General features: G+C 43.2%; 1 protein-coding gene and 1 pseudogene across 1 annotated transcript; one reads left to right on the top strand and one right to left on the bottom strand.

Annotated features, from left to right (window-relative positions):
• Positions 1 to 29: 29 nt before the first annotated feature.
• flot1a (flotillin 1a) lies at positions 30 to 16,575 on the bottom strand. The gene is made up of 13 exons (XM_034094712.2): positions 16,416 to 16,575; positions 15,933 to 15,983; positions 15,551 to 15,626; positions 11,302 to 11,392; positions 8,930 to 9,073; positions 7,463 to 7,582; positions 4,357 to 4,452; positions 3,921 to 4,073; positions 3,643 to 3,824; positions 3,168 to 3,213; positions 2,901 to 3,038; positions 2,620 to 2,784; positions 30 to 1,215 (listed from the first exon to the last, which is right to left on the bottom strand). The coding sequence occupies exons 2-13, from the start codon at positions 15,973 to 15,975 to the stop codon at positions 1,195 to 1,197; spliced, it is 1,275 nt and encodes a 424-aa protein (XP_033950603.1). The 5' UTR covers positions 15,976 to 15,983; positions 16,416 to 16,575; the 3' UTR covers positions 30 to 1,194.
• A 3,855-nt stretch (positions 16,576 to 20,430) lies between these two features.
• LOC117455478 (tubulin beta chain-like) lies at positions 20,431 to 24,820 on the top strand (annotated as a pseudogene).
• Positions 24,821 to 26,486: the final 1,666 nt, after the last annotated feature.

Raw genomic sequence — 26,486 nt, 5'->3', positions numbered from 1 at the left:
AAATAATGTATTACATTATTGCCTCTGAATTGGATTATTATCGGATAGGGTAATAACTTCATAATTAACTACGTCTGAAAGCAGAAGTATAGGGCAAATAATTGCAAGTCTCTACAGTGAGAATGTCACAAAATGTTTGAAAAAGAAAAGCCAAATTGAGACATTTTGAAAAAAAAATCTAATTCTGAGAAAAAGGCAAAGTCTAAGAAAAAAAATGCATATTCTGAAGAAAAAAAAAGTCAAATTCTGAGAAAAAAGTCAAATTTGAGATGCATTGTGGGACATGTAGTTTATGGGCAACGTGCTTCTGTAAAGTAGCATGTAACCGTATAATAAACATATTATATTCTTTGCAAGCTCTTGTGGGGCCACATAAAATGAAGTTGCGGGCCGGATTTGGCCTCCGGGCCTTGAGTTTGATACCCCTGGCTTAGACCATCCATCACAACTTGAAAAACCTAATTTCAAAATTATTACACTAATCAAATCCCATGATGAGGATGAGGGATGGCCATGACCACAGGCGGTGGTTTTGTCCTAGTATTAGAGTATGACATGTTAGAAGGATTAGGAAATGAAGCCGTGTTTGTGTTACAAACTCATGTTAAGATGCACTTAAGGTTTGGCAGCAAGGCAGTGGACAGGCAGTTATGGAGGAGACATTTACAGTTAAACGCAGACAGTGGAAGTGACTCAGACAAATAAATCATTTCTCAATACAGTGACACAGACACACACGATCTGACATACTGCAGAGAGAAAAACAGGGATGGAAAGAAAAAGGAATTTTAAAATGAATGGGGGAAAAAGTATGGGATACAAAGAGGCTTCTGTTAAAAGGTGTTGTTCCTAAGCATTTCAAAGTCTGGTAAAGTCAAAGTAAATTAAGTCACAGTCTGGGTTTTTTAAATAAAGTATGAAGAAGAATTGTAATTTGAATGTCATGTGATTATGCATGTAATTAAAAAAAAAACAGTAGCCTATATAAAAACAACAACCGAGATAACAACAGTGACAGTAGCCAGAGGAGCACAGTACCTCAGATCACATAGAGCCGCGTATCGGTGATCAAATATGATATTTTCGCAACTCCGAATCACAGCTGAAGACTAAATAAATATCTGTTGTTAGTGTGAGCAGACTCATGCAAAGAGCCGGAGTGGATCTGTCCGGTCACCACACTGCTGTTTCTCTTCAGCCGGTACCTGAGGTCACCTGCAGGAAGAGGGCAAGAGAGGGAGATCTTTCTTTAAGTTCCATGTATCATTTCTTTGTATTAATAACGCATTATAACTTAACCTTATTAGTTTAATATATTGTTGTTTGGTATTTTTTTGCACCATTGGTTAAAGTAACTCAACTATATTCGTATGAATTTGTCATACAATGAGAGAAGATGATCATAATTGAGTTGTTAACACAAAGCGTCACTAGTCGACTTGCCCGTGTTGGTTTTAATCTGTATTCTTTATTTATGTGACATTAGTATTTCATGTTTTATTCTGCTTTTCTGTTATGTGACATTTCTGTATTGTCTGTTTAAATGTTTTTTTATGTGGTCTCTGTGCAGTCTAAAGGATGGAAATGTTGTTATAGTAATTGTGAATCAAATGTGGAAGAAACATTTATTTGCAATGGCAACGCTTCACATAAAAATGCCCGTTGCCCAGACGATCCTGCTGTGTTGATTGTAATGGTAATATCTGTGCTACTCATTCTAGTTATGTGGTCTCACTGCCCTATATCAACCCATGATAATAATAACTAGAGAATGCAATTCCTGAAGAAATTACTAGTGGGATTGCTTTATGCTGAAAAGCTGACGCTGAATTGCTATGCTGAAATGTAATGTGTAAGAAGAAAGTGAAGAATTTAGATTGAAATGATACATGAACACTGGGGGCTTGAATGTGTGATGTGCTTGAAAGCTACGAGATGTTTTCCTACGATTGTCATGAAAAATTATGTCTCAGGAGTGTAGGGTTTGGGAATTATGGCAGGTTTGAAAACAAATATGAAGGCACATTTCAAGCGGTCCTCCACTCCAGCTTTGAGATCACGCACCTTATCGAGCTGCTCAATACACACGAATGTTAAAATCTGAAGAAGGCCTCTTTACCAAGGTCTGAACAATGTTTAATATCTCTAAAAGTATGAATCAGATTCAGAAGTTGTTTAACACGAACAACATTTGAAAGTTGGAATGAGGTTTCTGAGTGAAAGTATGAAGGAACAGTTGAAGTCGCATGAAGATTTTTTTTCAAGTCTGAAGAGTTTCTCCATTGACTTCCATGTTAAAAATGGGATGTATCTCTGGAATTATGAAAGTTATGAATGATAAAAGTAATAGCCATTTATTCCCGACCGAGCTGAACGTTTTGATGTTTGAACGGAGTTTCTGCGATGTTCAATGTGGGAGAAGAAGTGGCGCAAAATAACCCGGCGGAATAATAAAGAATTTCGTGCGTAGCATAACAGATAGTTGGAATGCGGTGTCAGCATTCCCACTAAACTATCATACAAATAAATAAATGAATGCTGCTTTTTTAAACATTCTTGCATCATCGAGACAGGACATGTATCAGCAGACCAGAGTCAGAAAAGTTATGGATGTGTTACCTGGGAGATGTTGACTCCGGTCAGTTTCTCCACGGCGGCGGGGAGGCGGACCATGATGTCCATCACCTCTCCTGACAGTTTGGCTGCGCCCACCTCCCCCCCCCCACTGGACACCATGGTGATCTTATTGGCTTCACACAGAGGCCGGCTGATCTCTTCTGCCATCTAGTGGGTGACACAGATCTTACCAAATGTTTACCAAAAACTTTCAAATGAGGGTGTATACTGTATACAAAGTGTAAATGGCTGTTATGGAGCTTCATTATGGTGCCATCTCTCACCAGAGGCAGTTTCTCCAGCAGCATGTCCACCATGGCTCCATCCTTGTACTGTTGGAAGGCCTCTGCCTTCTTGGCCATCTGCTCCGCCTGAGCGCGACCTTTGGCCTCCACCGCAAACGCCTCGGCTTCACCTTTCATCTGAAGGAGACAAGGAACGTACTACCTTAGGGAACCACAAAGGGAAACTCCCATCCCAACATGATATCCACTTTGAACTATTTAGAAAGAGAGCGGAGATGGATTCAGCTGCAGAGATCTGTGACTCACCCTGATGGACTGGGCTTCAGCCTCCGCCTCCATGATCATCTTGAGACTGGACAAAGAGAGAAATGTAGAGTTATATAGAGACAGATGGTTCAGCCAGTCATGAATTGGGTTTGTTTTCTTAAAAACTATTTGTCAGTGGCTGTAAAATACTCCACCTGTCTTCTTTTAATCAGTGTGGGTAAGTACATGTATTCAATGTAGCTTTTTGAGCTTTTTTACTTGAGTGTTTATCAGTCCTGCAACTGCAAGAATGTTTCCATATCATTCAGTTATACCTTACTACATTTTAAAAAGGCAAATATTGTTTTACTTCACTGCATTTCTTTGACAACTCCAGTTGCCTGTTACTTTGAAGCTTCAGATCTATAGTCTTTCATAACCCTTCAACAACAGAGATTGTAAAACACAGGGGGTTAAATCTCAGTACTAAAACTGTAGTTTCAGAAGAGCAGCCGTTAGTGAACTCGAGTCTCACCGCTGAGCTTCAGCCAGCTTCTCCAGGCGGTACCGCTCAGCGTCTGCAGGTTTCTTCACCTTGGCCTCCAGCTCCTTCTCCCTACGGGTGATCTCCTGCTCCTGCAGCATGATCTGCTGCGTGCGCTCCACCACCTGGACCTGCATTTTCTCCTCCTCTATGCGCTGCTTCGTCTTGGCCACCTGGAAGACACACAGTACATGATTCATGTAGTATTTCGTACAGCTTTAAATCCGGTCAGGTTTCACTGAACAAACTCTTTTGAACCTCCTGTGTACCTGCAGCTGGTAGGCCATCTCCGACTCCGCCTTCTTAGTGTTCACCTCCAGGTCATAGGCTGCCTTCTTCAGCTCATAGTCCCTCTGAGCCTTCGCCATCTCGATCTCATTCTTGTACTGAGCCGAGACTTTCTCCTGCATCGCATGAGCCTCCTGCAGGGACGCAGAGACAAACAGGAACAGAGTAAGGAGGCGGAAAATAGGGATCAACGGTAATCACTCTTGAGAATCATATATTAGCATACAAATGCTAAAAGTAGCAACAACAATTTTGACGGTTAACTGAGCAGAACAGACTTAGGAAAAAATGACTAAAAACTGATTTCTACAGAGAAGATGATCATCACAATATAAAGAAACCCGGTTTATGTCCTGATTTACATTTTGAGAGGAACAACAATATCCTGTGGGATGGGGGCCACGTGATATATCTCACCCTGATCACAGCATCTCTCTTGTTCTTGGCCTCTCCAATGCGGGCGTCCTTCTGAACCTGGGCTGTTCGAGCCTTCCCCAGTGAATGCAGATAATCCTGAGCACCAGAAAGAGATGTTAGTTGTGCGATCTTCATTCGAGACATACACTGAACAAAAATATAAATGCAACACTTTTGTTTTTGCTCCCATTTTTCATGAGATGAACTCAAAGATCTAAAACATTTTCTATATACACAAAATAACCATTTCTCTCAACTATTGTTCACAAATCTGAAAAAATCTGTGATCGTGAGCACTTCTCCTTTGCCGAGATAATCCATCCCACCTCACAGGTGTGGCATATCAAGATGCTGATTAGACAGCATGATTATTGCACAGGTGTGCCTTAGGCTGGCCACAATAAAAGGCCACTCTGAAATGTGCAGTTTTGCTTTATTGGGGGGGTCTGGGGGGGTCCGAAAACCAGTCAGTATCTGGTGTGACCACCATTTGCCTCACGCAGTGCAACACATCTCCTTCGCATAGAGTTGATCAGGTTGTTGATTGTGGCCTGTGGAATGTTGGTCCACTCCTCTTCAATGGCTGTGCCAAGTTGCTGGATATTGGCAGGAACTGGAACACGCTGTCGTATACGCCGATCCAGAGCATCCCAAACATACTCAATGGGTGACATGTCCGGTGAGTATGCTGGCCATGCAAGAACTGGGATGTTTTCAGCCTCCAGGAATTGTGTGCAGATCCTTGCAACATGGGGACTCGGACTCGAGTCGCACTTAAGTCGCACACACAGAGACTTCAGACTTGACTTGGACTCGTGACCAAAAGACTTCAGACTCGACTTGGACTCGTGTGTTGGGACTCGTGAACAATCATTGTGTTTTCTATGTTTGGCGTATTAAAGGTGGGGTAGGTACATTTGAGAGAAACCGGCTCGAGATCGCTAGAATTTGAAAATACACAACCGGAGATAATCTGCTAGAGGCTGCTACTTCCTTATAGAGCCCGCCTCCTCCAACACACACGAACGCGCACATGACCAATGAGGGCACGAGATAAGTTTGTGCCCAGATGGAAGGCTGACAGGCAGGTAGGCCATCCAGTTACTTTAGCCGGGCTCATTACGCAGACGTGCGTACTGTTACTACCTCGTAGTAACACCATGGCGACCGGCGGCACACCTGCAGCTGTACCGCTTGTAATTAGGTTCAACTACAAAAACTTTGAACAAAACGCCGGCGGCACCAACAAAAGGAGCGCACACTGCAAAGTCTGCAATATCAAAATCAAGGATGCTGGCGCAACAACGTCGAATTTCATCAGGCACTTGAAAACTCACCCGGAGAGGTCAGTCACATTAACGCATGGACGGTTAGCAAACATGTTTAGCTCAGCATCAGCTATGTAATGTTAACTTAGCTTGCTTCTAGCTTTGTAACTGAATATTTGAAAAGATGAGTGAATGTTTGCTTGTCACACTTGTTTGAGTTGAGTGGCGTTGACATCCAACTCTTGACATGACATAAAAACGGTCGGTAACGTTAATCATTACCCGCTTTTAAGTACTTTTAACAGTTTCCCTGCGGGGGATTAATAAAGTATTTGTGATACTGATTTCTGATTCTGAAGTGTTTTGCTTATAAGTTGTTTGCATTTAGCTAAAGTGTGATGTTTTTCCTCATATTGCAATAGCCTGTTTAAAGTGATCATATAACAAACAACTAATCAGTACTGATACTGTATGCTAATAGATATAGGAGTGATAATAACACAGTAAATGCTTTGAATTTCTTAGATATAGCTGTGCAGTATTCTTAACAGACTGGATAGCAGCAGACAATATAAGGCTTATTACAACCAGAAGAGACATGAGACTTTTATTTTTTTAGAGACTTGAGACTTGACTTGGACTCGTGACCAAAGACTTGAGACTTGATCAAGTCTCACCCCACAAAGACTTGAGACTTGACTTGGACTCGTGACCAAAGAATTGAGACTTGACTTGGACTTGCAAAAAAAGACTTGTGAACATCTCTGCATGAGGTGATGGTCGTGGATGAATGGCACAACAATGGGCCTCAGGATCTCGTCACGGTATCTCTGTGCATTCACAATGCCATCAATAAAATGCACCTGTGTTCGTCGTCCATAACATACGCCTGCCCATACCATAACCCCACCACCACCACCATGGGCCACTCGATTCACAACATTGACATCAGAAAACCGCTCACCCACACGACGCCACACACGCTGTCTGCCATCTGCCCTGAACAGTGAAAACCGGGATTCATCCGTGAAGAGAACACCTCTCCAACGTGCCAGACGCCATCGAATGTGAGCATTTGCCCACTCAAGTCGGTGACGACGACGAACCGGAGTCAGGTCGAGACCCCGATGAGGACGACGAGCATGCAGATGAGCTTCCCTGAGACGGTTTCTGACAGTTTGTGCAGAAATGCTTTGGTTATGCAAACCGATTGTTGCAGCAGCTGTCCGAGTTGCTGCAGCTTTTTCTGTTGACAACAAACCCATACACCACAATCACCACCTTCCAGTGTTACTCTCTGCTATATAACATGTGCAATATTATTAATAATGTTATATAATAACGTGCAATTATTATCTGCCACTACAATTTTTTGCACACACTACTCTTGACCTTTGACCCTCAAATTCTAACCAGTTTATTCACAAGTGAGAGTGTGTGTCTAAGCTATTCCCTCAAGGCATCCTAGAGATATCGCGTACACGTGAATGAGAGGCACTGACAATCATATGGCCAAACATAATGCCTCCTGCCTTGGCTTGTAATGGCTCGGGGCAAAATATAGTGAGATGTGCACGTTGATGGCAGTGTCAACTTTTGGTGTGCAATTATTTTCCTTGAATTAGAAGGTAAATTGGTCGTCAATTTGTTTAAAAGAATAAAAGGACCCTGGCAAACCCAGTAAACAAACGGCGAATAAACATCATTCATTCATTAATCAATCGTTTTTTTGTGGACGTCAGATTCAAATAGCTAGTGAAGGGCTAGCCGACAAAGAGTTGCAATTATACATTTGGAAAAAGACACATTAATAAAGATATGAGAAGATAAGTGGGTACCTGGTCGTCGTGAACGTCTTTGAGCGTGTAGCTGACCACGCTGATGCCCATGTTGACCAGGTCAGAGGAGGCCACCTTAAAAACCTGCTCCGAGAACTTCTTCCTGTCCTTGTAGATCTCCTGTAGGAGGAAGTTCAGTGTCTCTCAAGGTCATGAAAGCATCAGAACTATCACGGTATTATTTCAGATATTCAACCTTGTTAGAAGCAATGTGACATAAACAAACCTTTAACATGAGCTTTTCCATCTTATACTCACTGAATGCAACTAAGAACAATGACATATTTGAAACTGAGTACATTTACAAGTCAAGTTTATTTTAAGTTAAAGCTTTTTATTGTATACAAAAAGTACAACGAGATTCAGAGTGCAACTCTGTCCCAGTGTGCAAAAACTAGACATACATAACATTAAAAACACGGCAGTAGGACAGACAACATAAGCAATCATACGGGGAGGATACATAGTTAAAGATATTGATATAAAAATAGTATATCATTTTTAAAGTGCATTCAAAGTGTGTATGTGTGAAGATGGTTACGGTTATTGCATTAAGTGTGGTGGTTAAGCAGCCTGACGGCCCAGGGGTAGAAACTGTTTTTGAGTCTGTTTGTCCGTGACTTGAAGCTCCTGTCTCTCCTCCCAGAAGGCAGGAGAGACAGCAGTCTGTGACCCGGGTGAGAGCTGTCCTTTATTCTTTTGCTCTGCTGAGGCAGCGGGAGGTGGAGATGTGTTCCAGAGAGGGCAGGGGGCAGCTGATGGTTTTCTCTGCCATCCTGATCACTCTCTGCAGGGCTTTCTTGTCCGCAGCTGAGCATCCTGCATACCACACAGAGATGGAGTATGACAGCACGCCCTCAATGGTCGTCCGGTAGAAGGACACCAGCAGCTTCTTGTTCACTCGATTTCTCCGAAGCACCCTCAGGAAGTGTAGTCGCTGCTGGGCCTTCTTAACTGCTGCAGTGGTGTGTGCTGTCCAGCTTGAGGCTCTCCGAAATGTGTACCCCCAGGAACTTAAAGGTGGAGACCCACCACTTTCTCTCCATTGAGGTGAAGGGGGGCGGGTTCTGGACGGTGTTTTCTGAAGTCTATGATGATTTCTTTTGTTTTGCTTGTGTTCAGATGTAGGTTGTTTGCTGAACACCACGCAGACAGCTTCAGGATCTCGTCTCTGTATGCCGACTCGTCGTCTCTCTTATATATTTGACCAACCACAGTGGTGTCATCCGCACATGTTATAACGGAGTTGGAGGGGTGAATGGGAGAGCAGTCGTGTGTTTAGAGTAGAGGGCTCAGCACGCAGCCCTGCTCCCCGCAGGGTGGAGGAGCAATAAGGGTCTATTTTCACTGTCTGAGGACGGTCTGTTAGGAAATTGTTTATCCAGGCGCATTTGAAGGTAGTAGGTGATTCAGGGTAACAATTCTTAACCAGGTTTTTGAATCCCTTCGTTTAATTAACACCCTTACCTCCACAGTCAGGTGGGCGATGATGGCCCGCTGGTGTCCCTCCAGCGTCTCCAAGGCGATCTGAGCGATCTCTGCTTCTGACTTCCCCATGAACATTTGGCAAGCTGCAGCCAGCATCTGTTTGTTCTGACCCTGGATCTTCATCTGTGGGAAAAAGCAAAAACTGAAAAATATTGCTGTTTTCTTTCCCCATGGCAGCTCTTTTTCTATGCAAACCAATACCAGACACTCTGATAATAAAACAATCATAATAATACCAAGTAGTGCTTGGAAATGTACCAATATGAGGACTACATATCTGCATTTATTTTGTAATTACATTGCATTTAGCTGATGCTTTTATCCAAAACGACTTACAATAAGTTCATTCGACCAAGAAGATACAAACTTCATAAGTACATCAGGTTTCATAGAGCCAAAACATTTCAAGTGCTACTCAACTGGCCAGTCCTTTATTAGTATATAAGTGCTTTGTTAGTATATAAGTGGTTTTTATTTTGTTTTGTTTTCATTTTATTGCTCGAAGTGGTAATATCACACAAGTTTAATTAAAAGCCGCATTATAATAAATAGTGTTCTGTACTTACCCGACTCTGTATTATTTGCTTTTAGCCACTTAAGGCATTGCAGCCACATTCCTGAAGATTATTTATCAAAAACCTCATTGTGTAAATAGTAGTCACCCCTACAACATCTTGGTGATATCAATATTGAGGTATTTTGTCACAAGATATTGTGATATTTGAAGCTGTTGTCACATTTGCCTGAAGTACATACAAATAGTAAAATGATTTACTAATGCTGAGACTTGAAAAGCTACAACAGGCTCCCATCTGCCACATTAACTGCCACATCTGTTTTTTCTCTTGGCTTTTAATCACTGTTTTAATATATATTAAGGCACTTTAAAATGTGCTATATAAATGAATTTGCCTTGTTTGGGTGGGACTTTCGGAAACAGTTCTAAATTGGTTTGAATCCTACTTAAAGGACAGAAAAAACTTTGTTTCTATAGATAAATACACATCTGAGTTGACAAATATGACATGTGGGGTACCTCAAGGCTCCATCTTGGGGCCTCTTCTCTTTAACATCTACATGCTACCACTGGCTCAGATAATGAAAAACAACAAAATAAGTTACCATATGCGGATGACACACACATTTACGTAACAATTTCACCAGGAGACTATGCTCCAATTCAAACACTGAGTAAGTGCATTGAACAAATCAATGACTGGATGTGTCAGAACTTTCTCCAATTAAACAAAGATAAAACTGAGGTAATGGTTTTTGGAGCCAAGGCAGAACATATAAAAGTTAGCGCTGAGCTTCAGTCTGCAATATTCAAAACAACAGATAAAGCCAGAAATCTAGGTGTAGTCATGGACTCTGACCTGAGTTTCAAAAGTCACATTAAAATCACCTAAATAATATATCTAGGATTAAAAAACTAATGTCACAGCAGGATTTGGAAAAACTTGTCCATGCTTTTATCTTCAGTAGACTGGACTACTGTAATGGTGTCTTTGCAGGTCTCACTAAAAAATATATTAGAAAGCTGCAGCTAATTCAGAACGCTGCTCCTCCTCACTAACACTCAGAAAGTGGATCACATCACTCCTGTTCTGAAGTCTTTACACTGGCTTCCTATGTGTCAAAGAATAGATTTCAAAATACTGCTGCTGGTTTATAAAGCTTTGAATGGTTTAGGCCCAAAATACATTTCTGACCTCCTGCTAAATTATGAACCATCCAGATCTCTCAGGTCTTCAGGGACTGGTCAGCTTTCTGTCCCCAGAGTCAGAACTAAACATGGTAAAGCAGCGTTCAGTTATTATGCTCCAAATATCTGGAACAAACTCCCAGAAACCTGCAGGTCCGCTGCAACTCTTACTACTTTTAAATCCAGACTAAAGACTTTTCTTTTTGCCGCTGCTTTTAATTGAACTATTCACATCTTAAACTGCACTGTAACTTTTATCCATGTATTTTTTCTTTTAATGTTTCTTTTATTATCTTTTCATTTTAATGACTGATTTTAAATGCCATTTTCTTAATGTCTTTCGTTTTTTGTAAAGCACTTTGAATTGCCTTGTGTTGAAAGGTGCTATATAAATAAACTTGCCTTGCCTTGCCTTGCCTTGTTTAGTGAATGTAACTTACGAAGAGATGAGGATGAGCCATAATGAACAAACTGACTGAGTGTATACACAAACCTTGCCTCTTTATTATAAAGTGTATCCGGGTTAAGATGTAAACTGACTGTTTTTTCCCTTCTGATGACCCTAAGGAACTATTTGTCCTTTACTCTAGACCTTTCCCCCTAGGAAACTCCCTCCTGCTGATCCCTCTGCAGAGGGGACACTGACCTGGGCTATCCCGGTGACGGAGACAGGCACCCCATGGCGGGTGTACACTTTATCGCTCTTCACATTCAGAGTCAGCGTGTTCAGAGAAATCCTGGAGAAAGGCAGGGTGAGACAGAAAGGAAATGATGATTATTGATTGAATATCTACTGCCCTAATGGTATACATTAAGGTTATTTCCGCTATGTACTCCTATTGAGATTCCAGCTAAAGAAAAAAGGCCTGTCCTGCCTGCAGGCTTGATCAATATCAAATTGCTGTTGTGAGATGTTAGTTGTAGACAAACAGGTAAGCAATGGTTTGTGTAAAAAATGAATTACATTAGACATTATTAGACAAGAAAATGATGCTCCTAATAATTTGTATCTGCTAAGGAGGAGGAATATGATCATTGTTTCCAATAGGAGTCCATCAATCATCCTGGGATTTTGATCACATTTGGTGATGACTTGTATATCGTTTGTTAGTTACCTTTTAATAAAATATCCTGTAGTGCAAAGATAATCTTTCCTTTACAATTAATATTAATGCTTTTTGCAAGCTAATCTTCTTTGTCAAACCAGGTCAGTTAAAAACATGACATTACATTGCATTTAGCCGCTGCATTCTGGATGAGCTGCAGAGGTCGGATGGCACATGCAAGTAGACCAGCCAGGAGGGAGTTGCAGTAGTCTAGCGTGAGAGTCTAGGCGTGAGTTGCCGTAGTCTAGGTGTGAGAGTCTAAGCGTGAGTTGCCGTAGTCTAGGCGTGAGAGTCTAAGCGTGAGTTGCCGAAGTCTAGGCGTGAGAGTCTAAGCGTGAGTTGCCGTAGTCTAGGCGTGAGAGTCTAAGCGTGAGTTGCCGTAGTCTAGGCGTGAGAGTCTAGGCGTGAGTTGCCGTAGTCTAGGTGTGAGAGTCTAGGCGTGAGTTGCAGTAGTCTAGCGTGAGAGTCTAGGCGTGAGTTGGCGTAGTCTAGGCGTGAGAGTCTAGGCGTGAGTTGCAGTAGTCTAGGCGTGGTAGTCTAGGTGTGAGAGTCTAGGCGTGAGTTGCAGTAGTCTAGGCGTGGGAGTCTAGGCGTGAGTTGCCGTAGTCTAGGCGTGAGTTGTCGTAGTCTAGGCGTGAGAGTCTAGGCGTGAGTTGCCGTAGTCTAGGCGTGAGAGTCTAAGCGTGAGTTGTCGTAGTCTAGGCGTGAGAGTCTAGGCGTGGTAGTCTAGGTGTGAGAATCTAGGCGTGAGTTGCAGTAGTCTAGGCGTGAGTTGCCGTAGTCTAGGCGTGAGTTGTCGTAGTCTAGGCGTGAGAGTCTAGGTGTGAGTTGCAGTAGTCTAGGCGTGAGAGTCCAGGCGTGAGTTGCAGTAGTCTAGGCGTGAGAGTCTAAGCGTGAGTTGCCATAGTCTAGGCGTGAGAGTCCAGGCGTGAGTTGCAGTAGTCTAGGCGTGAGAGTCCAGGCGTGAGTTGCAGTAGTCTAGGCGTGAGAGTCTAAGCGTGAGTTGCCGTAGTCTAGGCGTGAGAGTCTAGGCGTGAGTTGCAGTAGTCTAGGCGTGAGAGTCTAGGCGTGAGTTGCAGTAGTCTAGGCGTGAGAGTCTAGGCGTGAGAGTCTAGGCGTGAGTTGCAGTAGTCTAGACGTGAGTCTATGCGTGAGTTGTCGTAGTCTAGTCGTGAGTTGCAGTAGTCTAGGCGTGAGAGTCTAGGCGTGAGTTGCAGTAGTCTAGGCGTGGTAGTCTAGGTGTGAGAGTCTAGGCGTGAGAGTCTAGGCGTGAGTTGCCGTAGTCTAGGCGTGAGAGTCTAGGCGTGAGAGTCCAGGCGTGAGTTGCCGTAGTCTAGATGTGAGAGTCTAGGCGTGAGTTGCCGTAGTCTAGGTGTGAGAGTCTAGGCGTGAGAGTCTAGGCGTGAGTTGCCGTGGTCTAGGCGTGAGAGTCTTGGCGTGAGTTGTCGTAGTCTAGGTGTGAGAGTCTAGGCGTGAGTTGCCGTAGTCTAGGCGTGAGTTGTCGTAGTCTAGGCGTGAGAGTCTAGGCGTGAGTTGCAGTAGTCTAGGCGTGAGAGTCTAGGCGTGAGAGTCTAGGCGTGAGTTGCAGTAGTCTAGGCGTGAGAGTCTAAGCGTGAGTTGCAGTAGTCTAGGTGTGAGAGTCTAGGCGTGAGTTGCCGTAGTCTAGGCGTGAGTTGTCGTAGTCTAGGCGGGAGAGTCTAGGCGTGAGTTGCCGTAGTCTAGGCGTGAGAGTCTAAGCGTGAGTTGCAGTAGTCTAGACGGGAGAGTCTAGGCGTGAGTTGTCGTAGTCTAGGTGTGAGAGTCTAGGCGTGAGAGTCTAGGCGTGAGTTGCAGTAGTCTAGGCGTGAGAGTCTAAGCGTGAGTTGCCGTAGTCTAGGTGTGAGAGTCTAGGTGTGAGAGTCTAGGCGTGAGTTACAGTAGTCTAGGCGTGAGAGTCTAAGCGTGAGTTGCCGTAGTCTAGGCGTGAGAGTCTAAGCGTGAGTTGCAGTAGTCTAGACGGGAGAGTCTAGGCGGGAGAGTCTAGGCGTGAGTTGCAGTAGTCTAGGCGTGAGAGTCTAGGTGTGAGAGTCTAGGCGTGAGTTGCCGTAGTCTAGGCGTGAGAGTCTAGGCGTGAGTTGCAGTAGTCTAGTCGTGAGTTGCAGTAGTCTAGGCGTGAGAGTCTAGGCGTGAGAGTCTAGGCGTGAGTTGCCGTAGTCTAGGCGTGAGAGTCTAGGCGTGAGTTGTCGTAGTCTAGTCGTGAGTTGCAGTAGTCTAGACGTGAGAGTCTAGGCGTGAGAGTCTAGGCGTGAGTTGCAGTAGTCTAGGCGTGGTAGTCTAGGTGTGAGAGTATAGGCGTGAGAGTCTAGGCGTGAGTTGCCGTAGTCTAGGCGTGAGAGTCTAGGCGTGAGTTGCCGTAGTCTAGGTGTGAGAGTCTAGGCGTGAGAGTCTAGGCGTGAGTTGCCGTGGTCTAGGCGTGAGAGTCTTGGCGTGAGTTGTCGTAGTCTAGGTGTGAGAGTCTAGGCGTGAGTTGCCGTAGTCTAGACGTGAGTTGTCGTAGTCTAGGCGTGAGAGTCTAGGCGTGAGTTGCAGTAGTCTAGGCGTGAGAGTCTAGGCGTGAGAGTCTAGGCGTGAGTTGCAGTAGTCTAGGCGTGAGAGTCTAAGCGTGAGTTGCAGTAGTCTAGGCGTGGTAGTCTAGGTGTGAGAGTCTAGGCGTGAGAGTCTAGGCGTGAGTTGCCGTAGTCTAGGCGTGAGAGTCTAGGCGTGAGAGTCTAGGCGTGAGTTGCCGTAGTCTAGGTGTGAGAGTCTAGGCGTGAGTTGCCGTGGTCTAGGCGTGAGAGTCTTGGCGTGAGTTGTCGTAGTCTAGGTGTGAGAATCTAGGCGTGAGTTGCCGTAGTCTAGGCGTGAGTTGTCGTAGTCTAGGCGTGAGAGTCTAGGCGTGAGTTGCAGTAGTCTAGGCGTGAGAGTCTAGGCGTGAGTTGCAGTAGTCTAGGCGTGAGAGTCTAAGCGTGAGTTGCAGTAGTCTAGGTGTGAGAGTCTAGGCGTGAGTTGCCGTAGTCTAGGCGTGAGTTGTCGTAGTCTAGGCGGGAGAGTCTAGGCGTGAGTTGCCGTAGTCTAGGCGTGAGAGTCTAAGCGTGAGTTGCAGTAGTCTAGACGGGAGAGTCTAGGCGTGAGTTGTCGTAGTCTAGGTGTGAGAGTCTAGGCTTGAGAGTCTAGGCGTGAGTTGCAGTAGTCTAGGCGTGAGAGTCTAAGCGTGAGTTGCCGTAGTCTAGGCGTGAGAGTCTAGGCGTGAGAGTCTAGGCGTGAGTTACAGTAGTCTAGGCGTGAGAGTCTAGGCGTGAGTTGCCGTAGTCTAGGCGTGAGAGTCTAAGCGTGAGTTGTCGTATTCTAGGCGTGAGAGTCTAGGCGTGAGAGTCTAAGCGTGAGTTGCAGTAGTCTAGACGTGAGAGTCTAGGCGTGAGTTGCCGTAGTCTAGGCGTGAGAGTCTAAGCGTGAGTTGTCGTAGTCTAGGCGTGAGTTGCAGTTAGCTAGGCGTGAGAGTCTAGGCGTGAGTTGCAGTAGTCTAGGCGTGAGAGTCTAGGCGTGAGTTGCAGTAGTCTAGGCGTGAGAGTCTAGGGGTGAGTTGCAGTAGTCTAGGCGTGAGAGTCTAGGCGTGAGTTGCAGTTAGCTAGGCGTGAGAGGCTAGGCGCGAGTGGTCGTAGTCTAGGCGTGAGAGACTAGGCGAGAGTTGTCGTAGTCTAGGCGTGAGATGAAAAAGCACCAATGTCAGGAATAAAGATGGACAGAAAACAGTAAACATTCATATTTGCCGACCTCTGTAACTGCTGGATGCACGGGATGACGAACACTCGGCCTCCAGGTATCATCAGTGGAGGAGAACGACAAAACCCTGGGACACATAAAAGACCGAGCAGAGCCTCAAGTCAGACCTCAAAGGTTGAGTGATGTGAACAAAATATTGCAACATCAAGTTGTTATAGTATTAGATGTTGTAGCATGTTCTACTTCAAAATAAGACAGCCAACTGGATAAATAGAAATACCAATCTTTGCTAACAAAATTATCAACTAGATAATGTTAAATATTTGGTAAGCCCCACTTTGAATGGATGGAGATGAATGAAAAGCAAGAATTATACATTTGATTATGGTATTTTTTTGATGAAGAAAGATGATTTATATAGGCCTAATTGTACCTGACACCACCATAGCCTCGTTTGGACCACAGGTGTAGAACATGATTCAAACTGAAAAGGAAAGAAAGTTGTGGAATAAAACAAAAGAAAAATACTGAGTCACTATTAAATTCCCACCTTGCAAACACACACTTTAATAAAATAAGTGTTTGGACATCTTCTAAACAAACACATTTGTATTATTATATTAAAATATAAGGCCTCAAAAAGTAGCCGTTGTTTGTACTGTAACTTGGCTTGGGTATCTGAGAGCAGACCAGCATGGATAGAATATCATTTACACAAATGTTACGCAGTAAAAATTGTCTAAAAGCCATTGAAATAACTGGAAACACCACACATTAGAGCAGTAAGAGAAATGTGTGTTATATTACTATGTGCATTTTGCTGGCGGCTAGCTGTTTTACCACAATCAATTTGACCTGTTGTTGTTTACAATCGACAATGGCTGTGGATAGAGACGTCAAATAGAGACACACTTACCGGTTATAAAATAAATGATGTAGTTTATGTAGAGTAAGGTGATAATGGTGGAATAAATAGCGGTCTGTTTTGGGAACAATTATTGTAATTTAGTCCCAGGTGACGTTTATTCCCGTTTGACAGCAGCTGAGATGATGCGTCCATGAACACAACACTGCAGCTCAGTGGTTTCTATTCAGCACGCCATCTCTCACCCTGTGAGCGGCCGCCTTCTTGTGGCGGAGTGGAGAACTGCAAATAACACACTGTTTATTTTGGGAAGCAAGTTCAGTGCTTTGCTACATTCATGTGCTTCCCTTCTTAAAACAGTGGTGTAAAAACTACAATATTGTACTCAAACCAAAGTAGCATTACATAATTGTAGAAATACCATAACAAGTAAAAGCCTGGTATTCAAACGTCTACACTGCTTTTGGGAATGAGTAATTATTGAACCCCTCTGGAGAACAAATGTGTTTGTATAGGTTTTCCTTGACTTGTTTGTATAGTGTATATTTAGGTTTGTATGCACTTTGCCACTTTGCTATACAAAGTTGGAAAAAAAGTGTGCAAAAAAACTTAGGGTGATCTAAAATATACACAATAGGCTACGACGCAAAAATTAGGTTGACAAGTTATTTTCTTCATTATAAAATGTAAAATTATCTACCCATTCTATTCTTCTTTACTCTATTGTTTCATTTAATTTAGCTGGGCATCACCCTTATGCTTCATATAGGCTCCAACGGGACAGTGATGACAAAATCCTTCTTCTTTTCCGTTCCTTGAAAGAAACTCTCTCCTTTCAGCCAATCAGCACCGGGGCTCCAACAACTTCAGCCAATCATTACCGTGCTCATACTGACGGCCGCATCCCAACACTTTAGCCCCGCCCCCACCGTGCAGTGCAGCCTTCAGCCTGCCTGTCAGTTGGTCAGCAGCACCTCTATCTCTGTGCCAACACTTTACTCATCACCAATTTACAGCCGTCATGAGGGAAATTGTGCACATCCAGGCCGGCCAGTGCGGGAACCAGATTGGTGCAAAGGTAAGAAAAACATTTTTCATGATTAGCAACTTAGTTAGTTGTTTTCTTGTCAAGACATGTATATGGCATTCTTAACACTTTTAAAGAGGCCTTTCTTTTGTTGTATGTTATGAGAAAAAATCAACTGCTTCACCATAAATATCTACACCTGTATATTATTTATTGTAAGGATATAATGGCCCTTTATTTGCACTCCATTCTGTTGTTTCATAGACTCATTAAAACATGTAATGTGTTCATGTATCTCTGCTAGATCGCAAATGTGATCACTTGTTTAATATGTCTTTTTCATTTTGAGTAACAGACATAGCAAATGTTCCACAACAATCTTTGTTGAACAAGAAAGTATCATCTTTATAGCCTACCCTTAAGAAACAATACTTAAATTAGTATTTCTTTAAGTTGTAGTTTTTTTTTGTCACCAACATGATTTGTTTTCAGTGCAAGCTACATTATCTAAAGGAAATGTGGCACTTTTATTACACATTTAACATGGCTTTTGCTCACATTTATCAGTAAAACTGTGAAATAACATTCAAGTCACAATCAAAATGGAAATTAAAAACAAGAACCACACTTAATCCTATTGTGTGTGATAAACTACTGTAAGTACCTGACTGATACAAAGGGGCAGACAGAATCAATGTTGAATGATCTCAGTGAAGTGAATAATATAAAAGCACAACAAAGTACAGTAAAGTCTACCCATAGCCCAATAAGCACGCTAAACTAGTTTGTATTGTAGTATTTAATATAGTGGGTGAAACAATAGAAGATTGAAGCTACTATAGCCAACCAGAAAGAACAGCCAATAGGATTTCTGGGATGAGAACTAATCATATCTTGTCTATGAATGCAGTAACAATTCACACATAGGAACTGTTGACAAAACAGTGGCTTATGTTTATCCGCAATTAATGAAGCGGGACAGAATGCAGCAGAGGCGCAGGACCAGCTGCTGTCGCCCGCCCGGAGGGCAGGGTCTATGTCCCTGAGGAAAAAAGACAAGTAGAAAACAAGAGGGAGAAAAGAAAGGAGAACTTTGCTGAGGCAGTGCGGAGGAACGCAGCAGGAGGGGGCTGTAAGGAGAGGGGGGGAGATAACAAGTGGATCAGTGTCTGCCCTAAGAGCACAGAAGAGGTCATTTAAATAGCTGCTCACATGCACTGTAAACTCAATAAACCTTGTTTACACATGGCACTACAATTATAAAGTAATTATCTGCTAAATTAAAATAATGTTATCGGCATTTATTATGCAGCTCTTTAAATGTCCTGTTGTGTTTCTGCACTTCAGTTCCTAGACATCCACTGTCAGTCAAAAACATTTGACTCAGCAGTGGCTCTGTCAGTAGGGGCTTGGACTGTGAGCCGTTGGGCCGCCGGTTCAAGTCCCCGAACAGACCTAAATATGGAGTGTGGACTGCTACTTTGAGTAGGTCCCAGTTCAATCAATCAATCAATCAATGTTTATTTATATAGCCCAATATCACAAATGTTACATTTGTCTCAGTGGACTTCACAGTGTGTACAGAATATCAGTATGACGATACGACACCCTCTGTCCTTAGACCCTCACATCGTACAAGGAAATACTTCCAGAGAAAAACCCACAGTTTAAAGGGAACATGGGAGAAACCCCTTTACGGCAGTTCACCTCCTGGGCCCTGCCGTGGTGCCCTTGAGCAAGGCACCGGACAACCCCCTCCCCCCCACTCCCATTGCTCCCCGGGCGCTGTGCAATAGCTGCCCACTGCTCCTAGTAGACTCCTGGTACTAGGATGGGTTAAATGCAGAGAACACATTTCACTGTGTGTGCTGAGTGCTCTGCATGTGTGACCTTTAACGAGGGTTTCATCCCTCCGATTCAATTCCATAATTAATTAATTTAACAAATGAGTTGGCAAATATTTTGATAATCCACGTTTGATTGCCATTTTTTAAGTGAAATACTTTTTAACTTTTGGACTGTTAGTTTGGAAAAGACATCCCTTTTGGCTCTGGGATTTTATAACAGCTATTTTTTACTAGAGTTAGGGTTAACAGATCATAAGACGTTATGTTGAGTTACACCAGTACAGTAATCAAGTACACAATTAGTCATTTATTTACATATGTATTGCAGAGCATGATAATGCTGGTGCTGGGGTTGTATGCGGGGTAACTCAACATGTGGGGGTGACTCAAACTCCACGACTCGATGGCCCTGATCTGTGAAAACAAGTGGAGGATTTAATGCGGCTGAGGTCATCCTCATTTCACAATGGATTAACTCTGCTTGAATTCACTCACTTAGCCAATCCAACCTAAATATGTTGCTAGCGTCTGACGTATAACTCATTAAAGATACAATACAATGTTACTTCAAACAGGTTTCGGTACTTGTTCCTGTTGCACATTTTAGTGCTAGTGTGAAACCCAAATGTACATCACATGTATATTAAGCCAGAATCAGTCAATGTAAGTGATTCATTTAGTAAATGATGTCATTGTTCAGTGCTCGCCCAAGGCCAAAGATGGAGAGTGAAGATTAAAAATAAGATTTACTTGCCCTCCAATCTGTTACCTCTCTCACACACACACACACACACACACACACACACACACACACACACACACACACACACACACACACACACACACACACACACACACACACACACACACACACACACACACACACACACACACACACACACACACACACACACACACACACACACACACACACACACACACACACACACACACACACACACACACACACACACACACACACACACACACACACACACACACACACAGAACAACTTGTGGCTGGTAAAGAAAATCCTCGCCCAAGGCCAAAGATGGAGAGTGAAGATTAAAAATAAGATTTACTTGCCCTCCAATCTGTTACCTCTCTCGCACACACCACACACACGCACGCACGCACGCACGCACACACGCACGTCGCTTTTAAAACCCCATGGACTTTGCTGGCCTGGTAGAGAACACTGAGGAGCCCTACTGCATTGACAACGAAGCCCTTTATGACATTTGCTTCTGCACCCTCAAACTCACCACCTCCACCTACGGCGACCTCAACCACCTGGTGTCGGCCACCATGAGCAAGGCCACCACCTGCCTGTGTTTCCCCGGCCAGCTGAACGCTGATCTGAGGAAACTGGCCGTCAACATGGTGCCCTTCCCCGTCTCCACTTCTTCATGCCAGGCTTCACCCCCTGACCAGCAGGGGGAGCCAGCAGTACCGCGCCCTCACGGTGCCCGAGCTCACCCAGCAGGTGTTCGACGCCAAAAACATGATGGCCGCCTGCGACCCACGCCACGGACGCTACCTGACGGTGGCCACCGTGTTCCGAGGCCGCATGTCCACGAAGGAAGTGGACGAGCAGATGCTGAACGTGCAGAACAAGAACAGCAGATACTTCGTGGAGTGGATCCCAAACAACGTGAAGACGGCCGTCTGCGACATCCCGCCAAGCGGCCTCAAGATGGCCGTCACCTTCATCGGCAACAGCACGGCCATCCAGGAGCTGTTCAAACGCATCTCAGAGCAGTTCACTGCCATGTTCCGCCAGCATGGACGAGATGGAGTTCACCGAGGCGGAGAGCAACAGGAACGACCTGGTTTCTCAATCTCGAGTATACGCTTGCTTGGTAGCACATGTTTTCCGAGCGTCTTGCTTCAGAAGCAAGGCAAGAATACTTCCTGGCATTTGTAAAACAAAGAGTGGAACAGGCTAGCAAGTGTGCAGGTGTGCATCACATGAGAAGCCCCGCCTTACATTTTCCGCCACAGATTTGGGGAAATTGGTCCGTGCGCAAAGCATTGTGGGGATTTTAAGACCGTGGAGTCTACACATGTGCAGCCTCGAAATTTCTCGCTACGAATTACGTCGGGCTCGGTAGAATGCCAAGTATGCTGGACATTGGAACAGTACTTCGGCGGCACTCGATGACGTAGTATGCTTGAAATAGTGGCTCTGGAGCAGCTTTACTCGAGATTGAGAAACACCCACAGTGTTTATTGTCATGTCTCGTTTTCCATTTCCTGTTTTATTTTGTACTTACCTCTTGTCTTTCATTTCAGGCCCTGTTTCTTCCTCCCCTTGTGTGTTGTTCCCACCATCATCAGCGTCTGCCCCGCCCCTGATTGTTTCCACCTGTTCAACTTCCCACTCACCTCATGTTTAAATAGGCCTGCCTCTCCCCTGTCCTGTGTCAGTTCGTCTTGTTTGTTTCCCCGAATGGTCGCGCCAAGCCTCAGCTCAGAAAGGATCACTTTCACTCATGTCATGTTAGTTTTGTTAATTTTGTAGGCTTAAGTTTCTTTCTTAAGTTCTCTTTTTGTTATGCATAGTTTTGCCTCCTTGTGAGCACTTTTTGTTAATTCCAGTACCTACTCTGTTCAAAGTAATTTCCTGATCTGTGACATCAAAGATACTTTTTTTACATTTAAGACTTTGTCTCTGGGTCGTGCATTTGGGTTCATCAGTTTGTGTCAAAGTCCTGACAAAATACAAAATGGTGGAAAAACAATTGCTGTGATTTTAAAAGAAAAAATGTATCAGATTGGATAAGAAAGAAAGCACACAATCTGAATTGGACAATGGAGGGATGGAAACTATGTGAAGGAACAGGAATACATCATTAATGTGACACCATGTTGACTTCGCCTCCCAACATCTTTTTATTCACCCTTAATTCTTGCAGGGTAGCAAATGCACAAATCAGAAGCACTTACTCTATGTCACTTTGATCACGTAAGAATATACCTTACTGTTTCCTGGAGGGAAAAAAAAACACCAGGGAAAACATAATGATGGGGGTTTATATTGAAAAGTTAAGTCCACCATGAAAACATTTGTTAAATGCTTGAATTGCTGATTCGAAATGCTATATTACACGTAAAGTCATTCACACCCCAAACCGGCTTATACATTTAGCCAAATAATCAAATGACATTACTTCTTGCACGAGAAACTATAGTGTTTCTAGTACATGTCCTGGAAAGAGTTGAGAGTGCCATACGCCCTTGAGCCTGGACCCAGCAGATATCAGTTTGCAGCGTTTTGAACACACACATCCCTATCAGGCTTTGAAGGGGAGGGAGGACCCACCACCCTGCTCCTCTCATCATAGGAGGGCAGGGTGGGGGCTACACTGTAGAAAGGGGGGTTTGGAAATCTGCTTCCATCTTCATTGTATTGTTTTGGTCTGGATGATTGTGGTAGGCATGGATGAAGCCGGGGGAGATGGTGCGTGTTAAATATGCACTTTCATAGTTTTAAAGCAACAGTAGCAGGATTATTCTCAGACACCAGCCAACTTCATGAGGAGGATCACACACCGCGGGTGTCCAAAGGCCAGGCCAGGTCATGGAAAGAATATTCCTGCTAGGACTTTGCAGTGATATTTATTCTCTTTATTTGTAATGTATTCAAAGACATTTTTTGTCTCTAAATATCCTTCTACAATTCAAAGTCCTTTTAAGATTTGATGTATTAAAGCTTCTTGCAAAACATGCCAACACTAAATGCTGGGTTCTTTTCTTCTTCTCCTTTTCCAAAAATGAACCAAACTGGAGATTAATATTTCATTACATTCCCGTGACTAAGTGCACAATTTAATATTTCTGATTTTTTTTGCGTTGAAAATCAATCGGAAGTTTCATTTCATTTCATTTCAAACCTTTATTTAACCAGATTGGTCCCATTGAGATCATAGATCTCTTTTTCAAGGGAGATCTGCAGCATATAGGTTCCACATGAAACATAAAACAATAAAGGACATTATACATTATATTTACAGGATACATAGTTATAGACATTTACAAGTGCCCATTGTATCGGCAAGCATTTCATTTACCCTAGCTTTAAAAACATGCAGAGGAATGAGATTGCTCAGTTTCAATTCTTGCTGAAGATTGTTCCAAGCAAGTGGAGCTGCGCACATAAAAGCTGTCTTACCTGAGACAGTCCTTGCTCTTGGCACATCTAACAAGACCACATCATGTGACCTCAGACAATAGCTGCTTGCAACTCTCTGTGTTATCAGCGAGCAGATATAATACGGGAGTTTACCCAACAAAGCTTTATAGATAAAAGTGTACCAGTGACTGAGCCTCCATACAGAGAGAGATGGTAAACCTGCCTTGGTATACAGTGTACAGTGATGCGTAAGCGCTTTACAATTTGTGACAAATCTCAGAGCACTGTGATACGCAGCATCCAATTTGCTCAGGTAATTGGCAGGTGCATTCATATACAACAAATCCCCATAGTCCAGCACAGGTAAAAAGGTCACAGTGACTAGCCTTTTCCTGGCCTCAAGCGAGAAACAGGACTTGTTTCTGAAAAAGAAACCTAGCCTAACCCTCAGTTTTTTTAGCAGGTTATTGACATGAAGTTTAAAAGAGAGACAATCATCAAGCCAGATACCAAGGTATTTGTAACAGGCAACAACTTCAAGTTTTGTTCCTTGCGTAGTTACAATATCTAAAACAGGCTCTGGAGTCTATTTAGCTTTTGAAAAGAGCATTACCTTGGTTTTCTCAACATTTAAAAGAAGCTTTAGTTCAGAGAGCTGAGTCTGAATAATGTTAAAAACCGCTTGTAATTTAACAACAGCCTCTTTAATGGAGGGACCTGCACAATACATCACAGTATCATCCGCATAAAAATGTAAAGTAGCTTCATCCACATTATCACCTACACTGTTAATATATATGGAGAATAAAAGTGGTCCTAAAACAGAACCTTGAGGAACACCATTAGAAATGTTTAACCATTCAGAAGACAGCCCATCAAAGTGAACACATTGGGACCTTTCAGAGAGGTAGTTTACAAACCACCCCACTGCAAGGCTGGATAGGCCAATACTGAGTAGCCTCTGCTTTAAGATGCGATGATCAACGGTGTCAAACGCTTTGGAAAGGTCAACAAACAGAGCTGCACAACTCTGCTTATTATCTAAAATAGTAGTAATGTCATTTACCACTTTCATTGTCGCAGTGATGGTGCTGTGTTTCTTTCTGAAGCCTGACTGATGTTTAGACAGGATGTCATTGTTACATAAAAACTCCTTTACCTGTTCACTCACTAAGCGTTCGAGCACCTTAGCCAGAACTGACAACTTAGAGATTGGCCTATAGTTATTTAAAATAGTTGCCTCCCCTCCTTTCAGTAAAGGCAAGACATAAGCAGACTTCCATACTTTTGGAATTGTGTTCGTGCTGAGGGAGAGGTTAAAAAGAGAAGTAAGAGGTGGAGCAATAAAATCTGCAGCTATCTTTAAAAAGAAAGGTTCTACGTTGTCCGGGCCAGCCGGTTTCCTAGGATCTAACTTGGATAATGCTTCATGAACAATACCAACAGTTAAAGGAGTAAAACTGAAAGGGTTTTCCAGACCACATTGTTCAGAGTCAAGGATTGGAGCGTTCACAGGAGCCACACAGCCAAACAGAGAGCCACAAGACACAAAATGCTCATTAAAGCAATTTAGCATAGTAGCCCTGTCTGATATAGTGCCAGATGCTGTGGTAAGGCACGGAGGTAGCTCATTTGGGATATCACCAGTGGAAATCGATTTTATGGCTTTCCAAAATTTCCTAGGATTATTCAGGTTTTCTGTGGTAACCGACAAATAGTACTTTGATTTAGCACTTTTTATTTGGGATGTGAAGCTATTTCTTAGCTGCCTAAAACGTAGCCATTCTACCTCTGAGCCTGATTTCCTAGCCTTAGCCCAAGCATTATTTCTCTCATGAAGGAGACTGGACAGCTCAGCAGAAAACCAGGGATTGTTTCGTCCCTTCACTCTAAATTTACGCAGAGGTGCATGTCTATCTATAATTTTCATAAAACCAAGATAAAAATAAGACCATGCAGTTTCTACATCAGCACACAAATTGATTCTACCCCAATCAAAATCAAACAGATCATGTAAAAAACCCTGCTCCACAAAGTGTTTTTTGTCTCTCTTTGTGATGATACGTGGTTTAACCTTTTGGACCTTAGTGTCGCTAATTGTGGCTACAACACAGTGGTCACTCACATCATTAGCAAATACTCCCACAGATGAGTATTTATGTGGAACATTTGTTAAAATTAGATCAATTAAGGAGGATTTATTTGGGGACTTAATATTTGGGCGAGTAGGACTGTCTATAATCTGGGTAAAATTCAATGAGGTACACAGGTTTTTAAAATCCTCTGACACAGAAGTTAACCAGTCCCAATTAAAATCACCAAGCAGCACTATTTCCTTGTAGGAAAGTTGCGATAACAGTTTTGCCAATGACGATAAAGAGTCCTTGACAGCCGAAGGAGCCCTGTAGCAGCCCACCACCCTGAGCTGTTGACCCTTTGTTACCTCAATATTCACGGCTAAAAATTCTAGCTGTTTACCAACAGATTTGGAAACCATATTAGTTACACAAAACTTATTTTTCACATAAATGGCAACGCCACCACCTTTTTTAGGGCGGTCAGTACGATATACACTGTAACCATTTATGTAAATGTCAGAGGCCAAAATGGATTTATCTAGCCACTTTTCTGATAAGACAATGACATCAGCATCAGTAGAACTCGCCCAAATACGGACAAAATCTAATTTAGGTAACAGTTGTTTTTGTCAGTGTGTGATCCTCAACCATGTTGTCTGTTTATGTTCCATTGTTTGTTAGTACCATTTTTTTATCTCCTGTAGAACATTTTGTAACCCAGTGACTGTGAAACATTTGCGAGAAATAAAGAGGCATTTTGACAGAAAAACTTGTACTGTTGTTATGATAAATAGCTCTTCCAGCAGAAGAGAGATGAAGCAGGCCTTTAACAACGGAACAGCCAACAATCCTAAACCAGGCCCTAGCTCGCCTGAATGGGCTGCAGTCGGTTTTGATATGTTTTGTCTCTATAGACAGATATCTGCCAACATATGCAACATCCTGGCTTCTGTTTGTAGTCCCCCTATAGACCTGTCAGGTTGGAGTATCTGTGGTTGAATGCAGGTGAACTTTCTGTGCCAAACGTGTTGTCT

This window comes from Pseudochaenichthys georgianus, chromosome 11 (assembly GCF_902827115.2).
Source record: "Pseudochaenichthys georgianus chromosome 11, fPseGeo1.2, whole genome shotgun sequence".
Taxonomy (NCBI): Eukaryota; Metazoa; Chordata; class Actinopteri; order Perciformes; family Channichthyidae; genus Pseudochaenichthys; species Pseudochaenichthys georgianus.
This window is presented reverse-complemented; position numbering and strand designations above follow the sequence as displayed.

What these genes read in the sequence shown, in the direction of transcription:
- flot1a (XM_034094712.2), bottom strand. Translation starts at nt 15,975, where the DNA reads ATGTTCTACACCTGTGGTCCAAACGAGGCTATGGTGGTGTCAG. An exon ending in TGCATCCAGCAGTTACAGAG is followed by an intron (nt 11,393 to 15,550) that starts GTCGGCAAATAT and finishes GCCTTTCTCCAG; the next exon opens with GATTTCTCTGAACACGCTGA. An exon ending in CCGGAGTCAACATCTCCCAG is followed by an intron (nt 1,216 to 2,619) that starts GTAACACATCCA and finishes CTCTTCCTGCAG; the next exon opens with GTGACCTCAGGTACCGGCTG.